Source organism: Eleutherodactylus coqui, chromosome 6, assembly GCF_035609145.1.
Source record: "Eleutherodactylus coqui strain aEleCoq1 chromosome 6, aEleCoq1.hap1, whole genome shotgun sequence".
Classification (NCBI taxonomy): Eukaryota; Metazoa; Chordata; class Amphibia; order Anura; family Eleutherodactylidae; genus Eleutherodactylus; species Eleutherodactylus coqui.
The window spans coordinates 107,521,622-107,541,344 of NC_089842.1; the positions used below are offsets into that span (position 1 = coordinate 107,521,622).

A 19,723-nucleotide genomic window follows, 5' to 3' on the forward strand; every position below is an offset into this window, starting at 1 on the left:
ACTAATAATATGGCACATGGTAAGTGTGGGGCTCTGTTACACATTTTGCATTGGAGCCCAGGAGCTTAATATTCTGCCACTATGACAACACTAGCCTTATATTGTGAATACTGTCCATGGTTCTCGTGAATATTGTTTCCGCTTGCACATAGCGGCTTGCATTACTTACACTGTAAGAGGGAAAATGAAACAAAAAATTGAGCTGTTTCTGACTTTGGCCTCCAATATTCTCTCCACAGTTCACGGTATTAAGTGGACGTGCAGCAATGGAAACAGCAGTTCAGGGTTTTCTGTGGAGCACCTTGTTCAGCAGATACTCGACAGTCACCAGAGCAAACCTCAACCTCGGACGCACAACTGTCTCTGCACTGGCAACTTAGGTAACTATAGAGCTCTAACATAGGGTGCTCACTATTAGCCACTGTTTAATAATGTCACCAGCCATTCTCACCAGAAGGCTTATTTCATTAATGTGGAGCTAAGAGTGCAATATGGTTTATCCAATAACATTGTGCAATAACCTTTAATGTGCTGTTACCTATGGCAACCAATCCGCTTTAATCAGCCTACAGAACGGCATGGAGGATCGGTTGTTGATATATGAGTACGGTACATTGACGATATCTGCACTCTGTGATTAAATAAACCCAAAACTAAAAGTGAAAAAAAGGCAAAATTCTCAATGACGTGCCCAAAGGACATTACCTGGGGTGCCAGAGTAGCGACAATTGTGCGCAAAATAGACACCAATTACTGAAATCATTTAGAATTTGCTACGATATATCATGAATTTGCATGTAATGCAAGAAGATTTGCATATTCTGGCCTCTTGCACCACTTGCAAACTCCTTTTTTTCCATTTTAAAAGGAATTTCATTTGACATTTTTATTCTATTTAATGTTTTATTGGCTCAGTCTACATATGGGGATATTATTTACTAGTGCAATTTGAGGTTAATTTTTGAAGAGTATGAATTGATCGCAAAGATATTTAAAATCTGTCTTAAATTCTCACATATGCTCAAAGCATGGGTGTACACAGTCATGTGACTCCTCCCACGAGGTCCATAGTGCTTTACTATGTTCTTTAACCCCATCAGTAACACGGCCATATATGTCCTAACTGCACATACATAACTGGAGATACAGGAGATCCCCTCTAAGGGTCATTTTATACTGGACAACTGTAGAGTGTTTAGGCACCATCCTAATGGCCATTGCTATTGTGCTTTCACACAGAAGCGATAATTGCTTTTAGACTGAAGGATCAAAAAATTGTTCAAACGAGCAAAATTGAACGATGACGAATGGGCATCGCTCGCTTCTCACTCATCGTTCAGTTTATGCAGGCATAAAAATCATCGTTGGCTCGTTCACTTATCATCCAGCTTATATGGCGCTCGCTCAGTCTTCCACATTCATTCATTATGGGAAAGACTGAATGATTCTCATTGAACGAGTCAACAAAGAATCTGCCTGTCTAAACAGGCTGCCCAAGAGCGAACAAGCTAGTGGTGAGGTCACTCGCTCATGCAAAGAAGAATCGGCTTGTCTAAAAGTAGCCTAAATCAGCCATATACACAACTGATTTGAAACAGACCATGTATGGGTGCGATAACATGTTGCAGGGTCTTTATGTACTTACTCAGTCTGCGTCATGAGTTTCTTCAGAAAAAAACTAGAACTTCCAGTGACCCAGGTTATCAGTGTATGTTGGGAGTTGCAGTTTCGCCCTCCACGGAAATACACAGATTGCAGACAACTATGAAGGACAAAGGAGGAAGGGAGGTTGTAGACTTGTCTGAGTCTCATGTTGCATTAGCATTGGAGATATACTGCAGATGTCAGATCCCTAGAATATAATAGTATTGTTCTTGTTAACATTTATTAGATAATAAAAGGTTTATCCTTAAAAGGGTTATCCAGGATTAGTAAATACATGCCTGCTATCTTACAAAAACCGCTCCATACCTGTTAATGCTTTTGTGTCTGGATTTACATCTCGGTCCTAATGATTTCGATGGAGCTCTAAGTTGCAATCCAAAACAGAACCTACTGTTCTGTTTGAATAGGCATTGGGGCAGGATTTTACCGTTAAAGTCATTAAGGTTAATTGCTTCTGTACAATAAGAGTACAAACAAAATATACAGATATGAGTGAGAAGACTATATTTTCTTTAAAAGGAACAAAAACAAATCCATCATTTCAATTTATGGTTTTGGTTTTAATAAAAGCAATGACACGTATGTAAGTTTAATATTTAATGCTGTTTCATTTATTTAATTACTTAAAGGGGTTGTCTCGCGAAATCAAGTGGGGGTATACACTTCTGTATGGCCATATTAATGCACTTTGTAATATACATTGTGCATTAAATATGAGCCATACAGAAGTTATTCACTTACCTGCTCCGTTGCTAGCGTCCCCGTCGCCATGGTTCCGTCTAATTTCGGTGTCTTCTTGCCTTTTTAGACGCGCTTGCGCAGATCCGTCTTCTCCCTTCTTCTCCCTTCGGCTCCGCTCGGCAGCATCGGCATTTTGGCTCCGCCCCCTTGTACGCATCATCGCGTAGCTCCGCCCCATGATGTGTGCCGTTTCCAGCCTCCTGATTGGCTGGAATCGGCACGTGACGGGGGCGGAGCTACGCGATGATGCGTACAAGGGGGCGGAGCCAAAATGCCAATGCTGCCTAGCGGAGCCGAAGGGAGAAGAAGGGAGAAGACGGATCTGCGCAAGCGCGTCTAAAAAGGCAAGAAGACACCGAAATTAGATGGAACCATGGCGACGGGGACACTAGCAACGGAGCAGGTAAGTGAATAACTTCTGTATGGCTCATATTTAATGCACAATGTATATTACAAAGTGCATTAATATGGCCATACAGAAGTGTATAACCCCACTTGCTGCCGCGAGACAACCCCTTTAATATACACAGAATGGCCATAACATGAAAATCATTGACTGGCAAAAGGAATTATATGTTACGGCACTCTGACCCCCGAGCGCCAGATGGGGTGCCCTGAACTTCCCGCACCCCACTGTCCCTGCCTACTTGCCACGGTCCTGGCTAACCCCAGGCGGACAACTGGGCGGCGGTCCCTGCACTGGCTAGGGACCTGGCGAATACAAGGATACCACTAACTAACGGGGGACAGAGTGCCGACAGAAAAGGCAGACGGAATGGCCAAACAGGAACAGACTGAGGTAAAGGCAAACTAGAAGGAGACTGGCTAGCAACTAGTACTGACTGAGCAGAACTGCAGACAGGACTGACTAGTAGCTGACAGAACCAATAACTGGCAGTGAGCTCAGGTCACTGCCAGCCTTATAAACAAAAGACTCCGCCTAGTTGTGGAGAGTGGGAGGAGCCGAAGGGACAAAGGGTTTCAACAAAGACTTGTGGAAAACCCTATGCACTTTCCACATGGCTGGCAATTCCAGTTCGTAAGCGAGCGGGTTAATTACACGCGTAATGGTAAAAGGCCCTACAAAGTGCAGTGCAAGCTTTAGGGACGGGACCTTCAATCTTAGTAACCTTGTAAGGTTCTGAAACTGAGAGGCTTCTCCCACTGCGCAGCTGCATGCGAGACCCCACTACTTCTAGATTCTCTTGCACTTCCTGCCATCCACCCAGCAGCACATCGGTGGCGACATCAGCTGCAAGACAGGCAGGCGGGGTAGGAAGAGAAGTCAGAATGCGGGAATGCCCTTGTGCTTCTGGCAAGTCAGTAACAAAATCTACCGAAAGGTGCGACCAGGGGAGCGACGGCATGGGCAACGGTCTCAGGGGGCCCTCCGGACGCCGCCGGCGACTCTTGCCGCGCGCAAACAGAGCACCCCCTTACGAAGTCACGTATCTGACGAGACATGCCAGGCCACCAGTAGAGCCTGGAACAGAGATCTAGGGTCCCTTGCACTCCCAGATGACCCGCGAACCCTGACGAGTGGGACTCTTCAATAACCGTGAGACGTAGCGATTCGGGCACAAACCATCTGCCCTCGGGACCCCCTGGTGGAGTGTCCTGCTGAGCACTCTGAAGGCGGGGAATGAGCATGGTATCTACTGAGCAGAGAGAGAGGGGAGCAAGATGCCTATGGCAGGCTGGTCCCCAATGAGTCAGTTCCCGGGTGGTCCAATTGAATTGAGGGTTGTGCAGCGCCAACCACGGCATCCCTAGTACTATGTTTACCGACATTTTCTCCATCACCAGGAATGATAGTTCTTCCGAGTGGGAACTCCCCACCGTGAACTGTAACACTGGGGTCCTCCATCGTACCAAGCCCGTAGCAAGAGGGGTAGCATCAATGCTAGTAAAACGAATTGGCGTCTGCAGCGTCACAAATTCAGCCATCAGGGGTCTAACGAAACGAATGCTTATCAGGTTAGCAGCCGCTCCGGAATCAATAAACGCCTGCCCTGGGTGGGAAAAGTTCCGGAATCTAACCTGACAAGGTACCATAAGTTTAGAAAGTACCTGCAGTCCTAGGCGATCCTCCCTGTAATCGCCTAGGACTTTGGAGTCTTCCGCCGGTTCAGACTGTGGGCGCTGAAGCTTCAGGGGGCAGGTTATCACCCGATGTCCAGCTTTCCCGCAGTAGAGGCAGAGATGATGCAATAAACGAATCCGGCGTCGCTCCTTGGGGTCCAGCGGGTCCACCTCCATAGGCTCGGGAACAGAGACTGGTACGGAAGAGGAGGGAACAGGACAAACGACCTCCCTGACTCTACAGACCTGTCTATCTTGCTTCCCAGCCCTAAGCCTCCTATCTGCCTTCACTGCTAGCTCCATAGCCTCCTTTAAGGACCCGGGAACTGGATGGGAAATCAACAGTTCTTTTACCGCGTCCGAGAGGCCCTGCAGAAAACGTCTTTCAGAGCGCTATCGTTCCATGCAGTATCACCCGAATAGCGTCTGAAATTGGAGCAATAATCCTCCACACAAAGCGACCCCTGATGCAACGCCAACAGCCGAGAAACCGCCAACCCCACTCGGTCCGGTTCATCGAAGATACCCCCGAGTTCCTGGAAAAAGGAGTCCACCGACTGCAGGCCGGGGGAACACTCAGGAATGGAAAAAGCCCAGGTCTGGGCAGAGCCCCACAGCAGGGACATTATAAGCTCGACCCTCTGGGCCTCTGACCCGGAAGAACGGGGACGGATCAGAAAAAACAACCGACACGCCTGTTGAAAAACAAAAAACTTGTTCCTCTCCCCAGAGAACAACTTTGGAAGAGGTGTACTTGGGTTCGGGACTGGTTGAGGTGTCCCGCCCCTGCGACAACGCCCACTGTTCTTGGGCCACCATGCGAGCTGATAAATCCTGGATCACCGGCACCAGGGCTTGCGAGGGAGCTGGTCGCCTCCATGGGAAAAAAAAAAACAGTTTAAAGGGCCAGTTATTATGTTACGGCACTCTGACCCCCTCGAGCGCCAGGTGGGGTGCCCTGAACTTCCCGCATCCCACTGTCCCTGCCTACTTGCCATGGCCCTGGCTAACCCCAGGCGGGCAACTGGGCGGCGGTCCCTGCACTGGCTAGGGACCTGGCGAATACAAGGATACCACTAACTAACGGGGGACAGAGAATGGCCAAACAGGAACAGACTGAGGTAAAGGCAAACTAGAAGGAGACTGGCTAGCAACTAGTACTGACTGAGCAGAACTACAGACAGGACTGACTAGTAGCTGACAGAACCAATAACTGGCAGTGAGTTCAGGTCACTGCCAGCCTTATAAATGAAAGACTCCGCCTAGGGGTGGAGAGTGGGAGGAGCCAACTCCCCCACTTAAGCACAAGAGAGAGGAAGGGATGCGGGCGGTGCCCTACGGGCAGACCCGCCCACGTCGCCAGGAAAGCCCAGATGTCACAGCTCCAGGACACCGGAGCGGTCCGCGCTGCATGGGAACATTATATTGATTATCTTGTGTCAATGGCTCTTGTCAAGGGATGGGGTAATGGCTCCTGTCAAGGGGTGGGTTAAGTATTCAGTTCTTGAAGTTGATTGGAAGCAGGAAAATGGGTAAGTATAAAAAATAGGGCGGTTTTGACAAGAGACAAATTGTTATAGCTAGACAGTTGGGTCAGATCTTCTCCAAAATGGCAGGTCTTGAGGGCTTTTGTCATTATGGGGGGGGGTCTTGAGTGCTCTTGTGTATGGCAAAGCAAAGCTGCAGTCTGGTCATATTGCTCATGCTGACCCTGTCCTTCGCAAAGGTGCCTACAATGGGTACATGGTGCCTAGATTTTTAACATCATTTGGATGGCTGGATGTGTATGTCACTGGGAAAACGATGGTACCAGCATGCACTGTGGGAAGAAGGCAAGCCAGCAGAAACAGCTTGAGTCTCTGGACAATGTTCTGCTGGGACACCTTGGGTCCTAGCATTCATCCAAATGTTCCCTGGACAAGTAACTCCTAACTTAATACTGTACAGGCAAGTTTCATCCCTTCAAGGCAGTGGTATTCCCTAGGGCTGTAGCCTTTTTCTTCAGGCTAATGCGTCCTGCCACAATGCAAAGATTGTTCAGGAACAGTTTGCGGGACATGACAAAGAGCTCAAGATCTTTTTTTGGCCTTGAAATTCCCCAGATCTCAATCTGATCGAGCAGCTGTGGGATCAGCTGGAAAAACAAGTCTGATTCATGGAGGCAGCACCTCATAACTTACGGGACTTAGGGACTTAAAGGATCTGCTGTGTTAGATATTACAGGACATTTCCAGAAGTCTTATGGAGTCCAGGCCTTTTTGGATCAGAGCTGTTCTAGAGGCATGAGGGGGACCTACACAATATTGGGTGTTTTTAGTGTTATGGCTGATCAGTGTATGAACTTATTTCTTTATATAGATTTTTATTATTAATATTATAAAAACAATTAAGTCTACTCTGAGGCAATTAATATGGCAATGGAATAAAAACGAATGAAACGAACGAAATGAAAAATGAAATATATAGAAATGTGCTTACTTATTATACTATTTAATTAAAGAAAACTGTATTCGTGTTTGTATGCATTTAAAGCAATATCATTATCATTAGTATTAGTATTAATAGTTTTATTGAGATCATCATAAAATAACACAAATTTACTGTAAGGCACGGAAGAGCCTTGCTTTATATCCATCATTTTATTCATGTTTTACACTGTTTCATTCATACATTTTATTTGTTATATTTACTATGCATATTTATCATTATTATTACATTTTTTTAAATTTACTCTAAAAGCACAGCATATGAAATAGAATAAACAGTCATTTATGAAGCATGAAAATATTTTGTATTCTTATTTTAACCCCTTAGTGACCACCCTATAGTGTTTTTACGTCCTGCAGCTGCAGGACGTGTATGGAGGGAGGTAGCTCCACTATCTCCCTCCATACAGCGCGGGTGTCAGCTGTTTATTACAGCTGACACCCGCGGGCAATAGCTGCGCTCGGCCGTTCGCGGCTGTTAACCCTTTAAATGCCGCTGTCAATTCTGACAGCGGCATTTAAATCCCCCGAACGCTGTTTGGGGGTCCCGCCCGGCCCCCCCCGCGGTGAGATCGGGGGATCCGTGCAGGTGTCATGCCAGCCGGGGGCCTAATGAATGGCCCCAGGGCTGCCTTAGCAGACTGCCTTTCAAGCTATCCACACAGGGTGGCTTGATAGACTGCCTGTAAAAAAGCAGTATGACGTAATGCTATAGCATTACGTCATACTGCAGGAGCGATCAAAGCATCGCATGTTAAAGTCCCCCAGGGGGACTTCAAAGTAAAGTAAAAAAAAAGATCAATAAAGTTTTTTAAATTGTAAAAAAAAAAAAAAGTTATAAAAGTTTAAATCACCCCCCTTTTGCCATATCAATTACTAAAAAATCAAAATCATAACATAAAAACATGTATTTGGTTTCGCCTCGTCCGTAAAAGTCCGATCTATCAAAGTAGTGCATTATTTTTCCTGCACGGTGAACATCGTCCAAAAAAAAAAAGAAAGAATGCCAAAAATACACTTTTTTAGTTACCCTGTCTTCCAGAAAAAATGCAATAAAAAGCAATCAAAACGTTGTATGTATTCCAAATTGATACTATCGGAAACTACAGGACATCCCGCAAAAATTGAGCCCTTGCACAACTACGTCGACAGAAAAATAAAAAAGTTATTGCGCGCACAAAATGGCCGCAGAAAATAATTGAAAAAAATTAAATATCTTAAAAAAAAATACAAGTACTACAGCAAAAAAAAAACTATATAAGTTTGGTATCGTAGTAATCATACTGACCCATAGAATAAAAATATCAGGTCGTTTTTGCTGCAGTTTGTGCGCCGTAGAAACAGGACACACCGAAAGATGGTGGAATGTCGTTTTTTTTTCCATTTCTCTCCGCTAAGAATTTTTAAAAAGTTTTTCAGTACATTATATGGTACAATAAATAGTGCCAATGAAAAATAAACTCGTCCCGCAAAAAACAAGCCCTCTTACAGCGACGTCGATGGATAAATAAAGGAGCTACGATTTTTTAAAAGGGAGTAGGAAAAAACAAAAATGGAAAAAAGCAAAAAAGCCTGGTCACTAAGGGGTTAAGAAAAAAATTTACACTTCAAAATTAATATTTTACTTAATTTTTCTATTCAATATGTTAATATTATAAATATGTATTTTTTAATATACACATTGCGTGATAACATTTATCAATTATTATATTTATGTGTTGAATGTTTAATTTGGTTAATACCAGTAACAAGTGCTAAGCCGGACAACGGTCAAGGCAGAGTGACCACAGCAATGCAAAAATTATACCTGTATGTCCCGGTCTAAAAACTTCCTGACAATGTGACGTGTATTTATTATGGCTGCTTTCTACAATAACATGAATATGTTTTTGTTTAGATGTAAAGTTTCTAGACTTTTGTGTAATGTATGTGGTACAAACCTCAGGGTGGAAAGGCTGACAGGCACAATAAGTACTCCACAGGCACAATAATTACCCCATCCGATCTCCACAGGCGTAGAATCATAGAATGGTAGAGTTGGAAGGGACCTCCAGGGTCATCGGGTCCAGCCCCCTGCTCAGTGCAGGATCACTAAATCATCCCAGACAGATGGCGGTCCAGCCTTTGTTTGAAGTTTTCCATTTAATGGAGAACTGACCACCTCCTGTGGTAACCTGTTCCACTCATTCATCCCCTTCACTATCTAATATCTAATCTGTGTCTCCTCCCTTTCAGTTTCATCCCATTGCTTCTAGTCTTTCCTTGTGCAGATGAGAATAAGTCTGATCCCTCTGCACTGTGACAGCCCTGCAGATATTTGTAGATAGCTATTAAGTCTCCTCTCAGCCTTCTGTAAGCTAAACATTCCCAGATCCTTTAACCGTTCCTCATAGGACACGATTTGCAGACCGCTCTCCATCTTGGTAACTCTTCTCTGAACTTGCTCCAGTTTGTCTATGTCTTTTTGCTTCAGTTTGTTTTTGCTCTAGTTTGTCTATGTCTCGCCTGCGGTGCGAGTTCAGTGTTGGTTTCCTCAGTGTGTGTATTGTGAATAATGTGAGTGTTCAGGATAGAGATGTCTATGACAGATGTGGTTTTATGTTTGTCCATAAGTGTGATGTCTGCTCTGTTCTGGTGATTGTTCTGTACAGTTTGTGTGTGCTGACTGTCTGGAGTGTATGTACGGTATGGGATAGCAGTGTCTGATAGTTGGTGCCGGTCTACGAGCTCTTGGTGGATTATATTTACTATTTGATTATGTCTGTGTAAATAATCTGTCTGTGCCAAGAGCAACTGGAGGTGATGTGTTGTATTGTTTCTGGCATGATGTGGCATTTTCTGCACGCATCTTCAGTAAGCGTGGTGTCTTTTAGGATGCGTTTTCTGTAGTTTTTTTGTATTTATGACTTGATCCTGTATGGCAATCTGCTTCTCCAAAGAGGTTACCCCGAGCCGGCCAGCAGTTTGACGCAATTTCTATCAGCATGATCCCGACTGAGGTCAATGGCATGCCTACCATGGAGCTCCTTCTTGGCCTATGATTGCCTAATGATGTCGGCAGTTTTCATATGTTGTGCCATGTCTAGATTACAAGAATGTAAGTTTAGTGTTGTGTTGTTTCTGTCTTCTACAGTTGCTGCTTTATGTATCTGTGATGTCTCTTGTTTTCTGTAAAGAACTCTCACCGTGTCTGTATTTGTTTGTAGTGTAAGTTTATTATCTCGACAAGGTCTCGTCCTCGCTCTTTACGAGGGACAATTAGCCTCTGTATTGCAGACTCTGGATGGTGCTGTTTATGCTTTGTTAGTGTTGTTCGTGTTTTTCTTTGTGAGTTGTTCTAGTTCTGTGCATCCAGTGAATAACTCCAAAGGAATACGTGAGCACTGAGTTGGCATATGTACTTATAGCTTTGTATGTGTGTTTGGCATTTGGGTGTGTTCTTAATATTATTATGATGTGTTAAATATATAATACTGGTACCAATTATTAAAATAACATCAATTTACTCTAAGGCACGGACCAGCCTTGCTTTACATGCATCATTTGATTTATGTTTTACACTTTTTCATTTGTATGTTTTATTTATTTTATATTTATTATGCATATTTATCCTTATTATTACCTTTTTTTGAAATAATCAAAAATTACTCTGAGGCACAGAATATAAAATGGAATTAAGCATTAAAAAATATTTTTTATTATACTTATTTGAAAAAAAAAACACACTATTAAATTATTATTTTACTTATTTTTTCTACTCAATATATTATTGCCCTACGTATATTTTTTGATTATACACTTAAATGATAAAAATGTATTATTATTGTGTGTTAAATGCTTAACTCAGTTAATACCAGTACCAAGTGCTAAGCCAGACAACTTATTATTATCATCATTATGTATTTGTTGTTCTTCTTTCCCTTCAAGTGTATTCTATGGCTATTTTCAGCTCAGCCAATACAGACTATGTGAGCTGTTTAATGACCTCAGCTTGTACTATTTCACTATTCCATATTTATTGCACAACCGTTCTGCGGTATTATTAGGAGCAGCCTATATTATTGTTGCACAGACATAATGGGATTTTTTTTTCATGCTCACATATATTCATTGGTATCTCACTGGCCTTTTGCTTCTATGCACAAATTATTCATATACTTGCAGATTCAACAACACAATTGCCCACGAGCCAAAAAAAGAACATATCTCAGTTTGCTAGTGCGGTTAATGTGTACACAGACTGAAAACAAGATGCAGGGGGACTTAGCAAGGCTGAGGAGTTTACTTATACATCATAAGGAGGCTGGAGACAGAGGGTGAAGACTCTTTCCTTACTAAGGATACTTGCACATGGGTGATTTAAAAGTTGCATCCGATATTCGTAGGTGCAACTCGCATTGGACAGCACTCAGGCATCTGGTTCGTGTGTTGTTCGATGTGCTGAATATCGGAAGAGAATAGGACATACTGCAATTTTCCTTACTTTGACTATCAGTCCAATTTAAAAAAACAAAAAACATGTGCATACACCCATTCTAATGAATGTGTGCCATTTCCATCCTATTTTCGGACCAATTTTTCAAGTCCGAAAATCGGACAGAAAAAAAGCCTGTGTGAATATACCCTAAAATACAAGTGATTACAAACTTAAAGGGGTTAAGATTAGAAAAAAAGGCCTGCATTGTATTGCAGAAACAGTCTCACTCTTGTTTAGTGCCTGTGTCCAGTATTGCAGCTCAGCCCCATTCACTTGAGTTGCAGTACCAGAAATAAATAAGATGGCTTCGCACACAGCATTTTATGGAAAACGCACTTGCAGTTTTTAATTACATTTTTTGAGTCAAAGCCAAAAGTGGATTTAGAGAGCAGAAGAACTACAAAGGAACGGCTTCTACTTCTTCTTGCTGGATCCACTTCTGTCTTTGGCTCAAAAAAATTGCATCAAAATCTACAAGTGAGTTTTTCAAAAAAAGCTGCATGTGAAGCCAACCGAAGTGCCTTCCACAGAGGACGGAATATTCTGCGACAGCCCTCCTGTGGAATATACATTCCCCAAATTTGTATGCCTTGTCTAACAAATAATGTGTTTATCTATTTTCACACATTTTCTCTTTTCAAGCGCTATCACAATGTTTGGTTGCATGTTGTGACAGAATAGGAAATATTTTACACAACACCTGTGGTTCTAAACATTGTCATACAGAGAAAAACAGGAACAGCTAGGATAAATAGTGAGGAATTGACAATGGAGTGAGTTAAGAGAGTAAGGGCTAATGCCCAAGGACGGATTATCGCTGCGGAATTCATGGCCACACGCCCGTTGCAAATTCCACAGAAATGACCATCCGTAGACATGCTCTGTTAAAAGATTTTCCGTGGCCCACGAGCAGAAATCAACTGCGATTTTCCGCTTGCAGGGGAAAATCACAGCATGTTCTATTTTGTGCAGTCAATGGAAGCCATCCGTTCCGCAATATTCCGCACAGTGGGCACTGTGGAATATCGCAGGAATCTGCGTCACCGCCCAGCGCCACGCTTGCCGCTGGCTTGCCGGGCTAGGCACTCGCGGCAGATACAGACAGGTGAGTATAGCGGCTCCGGGGGGGGGGGGGGGGGGGGGGTGCCTGGTCTAATCCCACTGTGAGATTTCGCAGTCGGAATCTGACCCGGCCGTGGGCATGAGGCCTAAAGGTCCTTTTACACAGAGTACAAAGTTGTTCTAATATTGTACTGTACTTTTCTACACTGCCAAGCCGTTCACATTGACGAGGGACGCACCTGTGGGACACAGACTCCTATGTGGCCTTGGGTGTGCAAATGCGCACAAAAAAAGAGCAGGTCGCATGTATATTCATGCACACGAAAATACAGAGCAAAACCGGTGATTGTGAGGGAACCCATTGAAGTCAATAGATTCTACTCTCTGTGGTTTGTGTGAACGATTTTGCACGCATGAAAATGCATGCAAAATCGCCCATCTGGGCCTTTAATGGATTTCTTCACATTCCGCGTTTTTGTGCTATATTTTCATGAGAGCAAAAATATATGCGACATTCTATATTTTTGTGCGCATTTGCGGACCCAAGGCACCCTAGAAGTCTATGGAGATGCGCAAATGTGCACTTCATCCACATGAAACCGCGCACTGAACTGTGCGATTTCTCAGTGTGAATCGATAACACTGAGGACTAATTAGGTTGCCCAGCCAGTTTAACTACGGCGCAGGTGTGTCCTGCGCTGATATGAATGGACCGGGCAGCGTAGAAAAGTACAGTAGAATGCACGGATGCGCACGCTGCATTCACAGCGCTATTACGTCATGCTATCGCATCTATGCATACACTCGTCTGCAGGAGCTCAAAATGTTGTTCGCTCAATCATTAAGTCATTCACATTTACTGTACTAGTGAATGTGAACAACTGAACGATCGATGACTAGTTACATGTAACGATTTGCAACCTTGGAAACAATGATTTTTATGCCTGCATAGAATGAATGATAAGTGAATGAATTATCGTTCATTCGTTGGCTGTGTTTACACTGAACGATTATCGTTCAAGTTCGCACAATCCAACGATTTTCTGAACGATAATCGGTTCATGTAAAAGGGCTTTTACAAATGTTTCTTTGAGTTTGTAATGAAGAACAATGTACTATGTTCTTAAAGGGGCTGTCCAGGCGAGTTAGGTCAAACTCTCATTGTGGTCCCCAAATGCCAATCCCAGGGACCATTGCTGAGGACACTGCTTTCTGTAGCCTAGCAAAAAGCAAAGGTCAGAAGAAGTGAAGCAACATATGAAGGGAAAGGTAGAAGTCTATAGGAAATAAGACATATAGTAGGAGCTGTGTACACAAAATAATTGATGACTTTTAATCAAGACTGTCTGCAAAGTTGTTTCTTTTACATGTTCTCACTAATATCTCATATTACATCTTATAATGAGGGCGGGTACCGGTACTCATAGGAAGGCAGCATGCTATCACTTCTTTTTACGGGAAATCAAGTACAAGGTGCGACTATCACTAACAGTCCCATAAAGATAAATAGTGTCAGTGCGCAGGTTCAGTCATTGCTTCATTCATGAAGGAAACACAAAGCTCCATGGAACTAGTTCTTCAGCTAAACATGCCAGGACACGGTGTAATAATCCAAATAGGAAAAATGTCCAGCGTTGATGAAGGGCATAAAACTTCAAGCTTTATTAAAGTATTTAAAAGCAAGCCAACGCAAAGTCCATGTCAGTGACTGCTGGTGCATTTCAGACATATTGTCCCTAGTCATAGCTGGCTACTACTAAGGACAATACGTCCAAAGCTCTTCAGGGTTCACTGACATGGACAAGCGTTGGCTCGCTTTTAAATACTTTAATAAAGCTTGAAATGTTATGCTCCTCATCAACGCTGGAATCTTTTCATTTTTGGGTTGCCTCATTCATTCTGGGGGACATACTCCCACTGACCAGACACAGGTATACACGATAAGTTTGAAAATTGATACAGCCCCTTTAACTTTAAAGAGGTTTTTCTGGCACTAAGATATTGACTACTTATTCTCAGGATAGTTGATTAAATATTGATGAACTATCCTCAGCATGGGTTATCAATATCAGACCCGTGGAGGTCTACCACTGGGGACCTCCGACAATCAGCTGTCTGCAGAGACAGCAACGTGAGCACTTCAGCATCTTCTTTGGCATGTGATGCCACATTCATCAATCACATGGCCTTAGAGCAGCTCAGTCCTATTCAAGTGAATAGGACTGAGCTGCTATATCACACACAGCCACTATACAATGTACCTGGTATGGACTGAAGTGGCTATGACACTTACCCGAGTGCTGTGGACAATTCAATCAGCTGATCAGTTGGGGTCCTGAGTGGCAGACCCCCACAGATCTGATATTGAGGATAGGTCATCAATATCTTAGTGTCACATGTAATAAAGAGATAGTACATTTGGTAGAGCTCTCAGTGGGAAGTGGGGCCCATTCTGAACTTTGCTTCGGTACCTTTTGATTTTTGTATATGCCCCTGGTGGAAGGAGTAAAGTGTCACAATTAAAAGTGATTGGGATGTGAAATGTATGCGTATATAAAGTTTATATTTATAGAAGTTGTATTCCTACATGGCCTTTTTGCTTTGGCCTTGCATTGCTAGATCAACCTTTCTTATTAATTTTTTTTTAAGAACTGGTTTTAAAATAATTGTTTTTCTTTTCCTTCCTTCCCAAGTACTTGAAACTAACCCAGCTTCTTGACACAAGTAATTATGGCCATTAGTAAGGAAGGATTACCTTTCATCTCCTTTTGGGTCATTATAGAATAATTAAAGTTTCTGGGAAGAAAAGGAAAACAATTAGCAGAAGAAGGATCAAAAATTCATAGGCCTTCACAGCAAGCGGCATAGAATTTGAGCCAAAGATTTGTGCAAATATAACGTAGGATAATTTACAGAAACCTTGTTATAGGAAAACAGTCATCAAACATTGTACAGAATCAGAGGAGATGTAGGATGCAGGTTACTAGTGAGTGACCCCTAAGGCATAACAAATATTTAAGGGGGACGTATAATCATAAAGAAAAAAAAACTTCAAGGTGGTATTCGGGACTTTGATTTTTACAACCTATCCTCACTATATAGGCCATCAATTTAAGATAGGTGCAGGTATAATTAACTGCACCCCTACCGATCAGCTGATTAAATGGGTCATGGCGCTCTGGAGTATGCCGCATCACCTTCATTGTTAACCTAGCACAGCTGTTTATATTTTGTAGTGGCTGTGTTTGGTATTGCAACTCAATCCTATTCACTTGAATGGAACTGAGCAACAATGAGCTGTAATACCAGACACAACCTCTACAAAATGGACAGTGCTGTGCTTGATAAACAATGAAAAAGACACAGTGCTCAACAGAGTACTGGAATCCCTTCAATCAGCAGATCAGTGGGAGTGCCTGGAGTCAATATTATTGTATCTTGACGCCACCGGAAGCGAGGGGTGTGACAGGAGGAACGCCCCTGTCACACCCCTAGCTCCCGATTGGCAGAATTAGTTAAGGTGCTTGAAGGTCCTACTATGGTTGTGAATGTAGCCTGCCGTGTAAAGCAAAACTTACCCTAACCCTCCAGGCCAGCCTAAAAGCAATAGCTACGCAGTCCTCCCTCATTAAGATGGGCAGAGAATCTTGGCTGCATGAGGTTAAGCAGCGGAGGAGCAGACCACTTTAGGGGGGTGCGGATCATGATCATCACGGTGCTAGGACAGGAGGAGCGGTGGAAGTGATTGGCAATAGCGTGGGTTGGGGGGAAGGGGAGTGTGAGTTTTGGAGCTGACCACAGGCGTGGGACTGCAGGAGCGTAGCTACAGATGCCCGATAGCAGGGGGAGGTAGGGTTACTGTGAGCAGCGGCCAAAAGATCTGCAGGCTCCTAGGACCAGAGGAGTGCTGCAACAGATCTGGGACTGCAGAAAGGGGGTTAGTGCGAACAGCAGCAGCAGCGGGGCACAGCCAAACAACTTACAGCACCAGCGGGCCAGCAGCGGGGAACTTCCATCAGCAAGGTGACCCGGGACAGCAGCAGATTCAAGGCCTGCCAGCACCTGCAGGCGAGCGATGTTTGCAGCCAATCAGGTACAGGGGGCGTCACCCCCCCTGTCAGTCTTGTCTCCACCAGAACTTCCTGGTGGCGTCAAGAATTTGGGCTAGTAAAACCTGCGGTTGGGCCAGGACACACGTCCGTGTGACAGACGCAGAAATGAGCCCGTAATATGCTCGTTTGAAAGTGGCAAAGGTTTGAACAAAATTAATCAACTTTTATGCTGATGTTATGTATGAAATGGTGATTAAAAGTGGAGTTTACTTTTAATTCTGGCATCAACAGTGCATAACCCACATCATGTTGCTGCCGTAAACTCCTCACATATCCTGTAGTGTCTTGAAATGTTTAATTTACTCACAATGTAATACCGTTTGATGAGACAACCCCGTTAATTGTACACAATTCACGCACAAGCAGTATTTATCTGTAGATGCTGTCAGGACCAAAACAACGCTGACCCCAACTCTTAACCTTCTCCTTCTTCTGCACTAATGAATAGCATGGTTTTCTTCCTACAATTTTAGACAAGTGTCAGGGAATGAATCCACAAGAGGCGATTTGTTATGTAAATAGATCTTTTATGAAGCAAATTACTACTTTACAATTTATGTATGCAATGGGCAGTGAGAGCTCTTTTTGTTGTCAACCTGGCAGCCAATTGTCTTTGCCCCCTGTTCGACCAATATTCTGAAGGGCCATACACTACAAGAGAGCAATAATAATGGAAATGATTTTCAGTAATTGCAGTGTTTAATCAGTAAGAACCAATACAAATTTAACCCTTTGTAATCCAATTTTGGATTCAGAGTTTCCTAGGGGGCTTTCTCTTTCTACCATTTTTCAATGGCGCCACCTGCTAGCTAGAGCCAGTACTGCGGTATGTGACATACCGGAGAGGCCCCCGACAACAGAGCGGCCAGTAATATATAGTAAGAATACCCTGCCAGACATCTTATGACATCGAGCTGTACAGGCTTCAATCAGAATGTCTTCAGACGTCAGACAGTGGATTGGAAAGGGTTAAAGCAAGTTCTTGCTAAATTTCCATTGGGTAACAGTCATTTTAGTAACATACACAATGTATCAATGTATGGTATATTCAATTTAAAGAGATATTCTCAAGATCACATTGGTGGCTCAGTGTGTACTACAACCGAAGTCAACAAACTTTTTTATAAATCATTAAATCACCATTTTTAAAAAATGTACCAGTTCTGAATCCATACCCCCATAAATACCCCATCCCCACTCTCCATTTACTTTTGCCTGCTCCTGGACACGTCATTCAATAGTTCTCTCTTCTGGTTGAGCATTCTCAGTTCAACCTGACTTTATTGCTATGTAATCAATCTGTCTGCTCCCTCTCCTCTGTTTTCATTAAGCACAGCTCAGCTCAGGTACAGAGACACCTGAATAAATCGAAAAAAGCGGTTGGGGACACCATCCTGTGTGTGACATGTTGTTAAGGGGAAAAATCTGAGAAGGACAGTGTCCCATATGGTGGTTATTTTGAAAGCTGCCACCTTGGAACCAAGTCAATATTTTTTTTAAATGTATAGATAATATGCAGCTTTTTAAATACCTTGGTTGATCATGGGACCAGGTCACATGATGCTGTGACATCACCCGTGCCCCTCCCAAACTTTTTAAATGTCCCTCTATTCTCTACGATTCAATAAAGGCCAAATGAAGGCACTGATACAGTTTTATACTATGGAGCACCTTTTTATTTCTTTCCCCAGATATTCTTAAATAGGTGCTTGTGACATATGTATATACAGAGAATTTGATGAGGAATCTAAATATGTGATGTAAGGTTCTTAACAATTTTTCCATGACATAGAACACGCCCATTCACTACATGATATGCCTAATGTGCTCCACATTGCTGTGAATCGTCAAGACTATCCTTTTCTCCCAATCACTATACACTGAGAGCAACATCTCAACAAAAATGCTTGTGCAGGCATCCAGGATCCACTGTTGCATGTGCACCACACGGGATTTTCACTGTGTGAACCCTGGACTTTACATCGCCCCACAAGTAGAAGTCCAAGAGGGTGAGATTTAGTAAGAGTGTGGGCCACTCCACGACAACCAAGCCACCTCCTTGAAAACTGTTGATCACAAAACCCGCAGACCTATTACCATAATGTGGGACAGGCAACATCCTGCTGGAGGAACATAGGGAATGTGCCATCTTCATTGAACGGTGATGGGGAGAACTCATTATGTAAAATTTGCAGATACTTAGCAGCAGTAGAGTTACCATCAATGAAGACTGGGCCCTCTGTCTTCACACCCCACCATGACTTTCCGTGCGCTAACCATCTTGGAGGAATTGTCTAGTGTGGGTGTGTGTCAGACCAGTAGTGAAGGTGTTGTTTGTTCCTCTTCTTGTTCATGTAGAAGTTTGCTTCATCACTAATCGGCACTATCATTGTGAAATGTGCATCCCATTGCACTTGCTGTGACAACTATTCCACAAATTCAGCATGATGATTTGGATTGTCCTCGTTGAGATGATGCAGGAACTGCATCTTGTATGGGTGCCATTTGTGTGTAGCAAGTGTCCACCCAATGGTAGTTCGACTCACTATGCTCTCCTGTTACAGACGTCAGGTGCTATTATGTGGCCTCTTGCAGAAGTACACCAGGGGAACCATTGTTGTTGCTTCATCTGTGGTAGTTTTGTTACATCCAGTTTTTGACAGGTCCAATACAGAACTTGTTTGGCGAAATTTGGTAAGCAATTTGCCAACTATGCCATGGCAGATGGATGGTCTGTTAGGCTGCCAACCATTGCAATCTGAATATTTGGGTACTGTGCTCCCCGGAAATCTGCACAGTCTCTGTCCTCTCCCCATGTGTTCTCATAACCCTATGTGTGTATGTAGCAAAGAGAAAATTAATAACTTTGGCAAGAATAAAGGTACATCACAGATTTGGATTCCTCATCAAATTCTCTATCTATTCTCTACATATGTAACATGCACCCCATCCCATTCAAAAATATCAACTTGGTTCCAAGATAGCAGCTTTCAAAATGGGTGCTATGTTGGCACTGCCCCTCACAAATTTGCCCTATTCCCCTTGGCAACACGCCACACACAAGATGGCATTCCCAACGACCATTTTCTATTTATTCA

The 19,723-nt window shown here is 43.3% G+C and overlaps 1 protein-coding gene across 1 annotated transcript in view; it reads left to right on the plus strand.

The window, feature by feature from the left end:
- CAMTA1 (calmodulin binding transcription activator 1) overlaps nt 1-19,723 on the plus strand; it is a 1,430,009-nt gene that overhangs the window by 1,222,890 nt on the left and 187,396 nt on the right. The window contains exon 7 of the mRNA XM_066607351.1: nt 240-380. Within this exon, the coding sequence (XP_066463448.1) occupies nt 240-380 (141 nt within the window). The remainder of the gene's footprint in view (nt 1-239; nt 381-19,723) is intronic.